Source organism: Capsicum annuum, unplaced genomic scaffold, assembly GCF_002878395.1.
Source record: "Capsicum annuum cultivar UCD-10X-F1 unplaced genomic scaffold, UCD10Xv1.1 ctg19026, whole genome shotgun sequence".
In the NCBI taxonomy this organism is placed as follows: domain Eukaryota; kingdom Viridiplantae; phylum Streptophyta; class Magnoliopsida; order Solanales; family Solanaceae; genus Capsicum; species Capsicum annuum.
The window spans coordinates 1-1,443 of NW_025824835.1; the positions used below are offsets into that span (position 1 = coordinate 1).

General features: G+C 39.1%; 1 protein-coding gene across 3 annotated transcripts; it reads left to right on the forward strand.

Moving 5' to 3' along the window:
- Positions 1 to 22: 22 nt before the first annotated feature.
- LOC124890495 lies at positions 23 to 1,433 on the forward strand. 3 transcript variants are annotated; one of them, XM_047402327.1, is made up of 3 exons: positions 23 to 584; positions 664 to 759; positions 828 to 1,433. In XM_047402327.1, the coding sequence occupies exons 2-3, from the start codon at positions 703 to 705 to the stop codon at positions 1,305 to 1,307; spliced, it is 537 nt and encodes a 178-aa protein (XP_047258283.1). In that variant the 5' UTR covers positions 23 to 584; positions 664 to 702; the 3' UTR covers positions 1,308 to 1,433. The 3 variants fall into 3 exon arrangements, with proteins under 3 accessions (XP_047258283.1, XP_047258282.1, XP_047258281.1); XM_047402326.1 differs by having other exon boundaries at positions 695 to 759; XM_047402325.1 differs by having other exon boundaries at positions 25 to 584; positions 664 to 1,433.
- The last annotated feature ends 10 nt before the right edge of the window (positions 1,434 to 1,443 follow it).

Genomic DNA, 1,443 nt, shown 5'->3' on the forward strand with positions numbered 1-1,443 from the left:
CCGGCGGTCGGAGCCGGCGGTCGGATCTGGTCGGCTCCGACGTTCAGCGACGGCGCCGGGGACCGGTGCCGGTGCGCTTGGGATGGAGAGGGGGTAGGGAGAGAGAGAGAGAGAGGGAGAGCCGGCGACCGGAGGTCGTAGCCGGCGGTCGTCACTGTAAGAGAGTAAATATAAACACGTTCCCAGCAGGATTGAATATAATTTAGATGTATAACTAACTACCTTGGAAAATATACAAGATCTGTCTAAGATTACTTTGACAGAGTTGTTAAATTCTTTTCAGGCACTGGAACAAAGGAGACTTATGAGGCAAGATGGTATGGTTGAAGGAGCCTTAGTAGCCAGCCACAAAATTCAAAGTAGGGGTAAAAATTTTAAAAATTACCCACCTTGTGAGCACTGTGGAAAAATGGGTCATCCACCATACAGATGTTGGAAAAGGCTAGACGTGAAGTGCAGCAAGTGCAATCATTTTGGCCATGAAGCGGTGATTTGCAAAAACAAATTTGAGAACCATGAAGCAGGTGCAGGTGTGGTAAATGAAGAAGAAGAAGACCAACTTTTTGTTGCAACATGTTTCTCAAGTAAGGTTTCAATAAATTTTTGGTTGATTGATAGCGGTTGCACCAACCACATGTTTTCTTAACAAGAGTTTGTTTAAAGAATTAAAGCCTACTGAAATAGCCAAAGTTAGGATTGGAAATGGTGACCAGATTCTTGTTGAAGGAAAAGGAATTGTTTTCATCAAAACAAGTTCAGGTAATAAAACAATTTCAGATGTTCTTTATGTACCTGATATCGATCAAAGCTTGTTGAGTTTTTGTCAGTTGGTAGAAAAAGGATACAAATTATCCTTTGAGGATAAGCATTGCTTCATTAATGATGGTGCTGGGAAAGAAGTTCTAAACATTACGATGAGAGGTAAACATTTCTCATTTGATCCAATGGAAGATGTTTCTGTAAAACATGAAAAATATCATAGGCTGGAAAAATTAGAAGATGATCCTCTAATTGTAAAAGTACAAGCAATATGTGAACCTGCTAGGTTTAAAGGAGCTTTCAATGTTCCTAAAGGAATTGAAGCAATAGAGGAGTTCTCTATGTTTCAGAAAAATAAAATGGGCAAGTTTAAATTCAAGATGCAAATAAAGCAGGAAGAAATGCCTAAAGGATTTAATAGTCAAGGGTTGCATTCAAGACGAGAAGTGAATTTAGTTCACTACAAGCCCAAAGATGAATCTCTAGATTTATTCACAAGGTCACTTTCGGTTATCAAGTGTGGAATACCAAAATTTTGCAGTTTCTAAAGCAAGGAGGAGTGTTAAAAGTTGCTTTAAGGAATAATGCACGTGACTTGTTTTTTGTTTTTCTTCTGTCTTTTTACATAGGACTCCTAGTCAAATTGGGATTCCTAATTTTGGTAGAAAACTGTTTGTCGTTTTC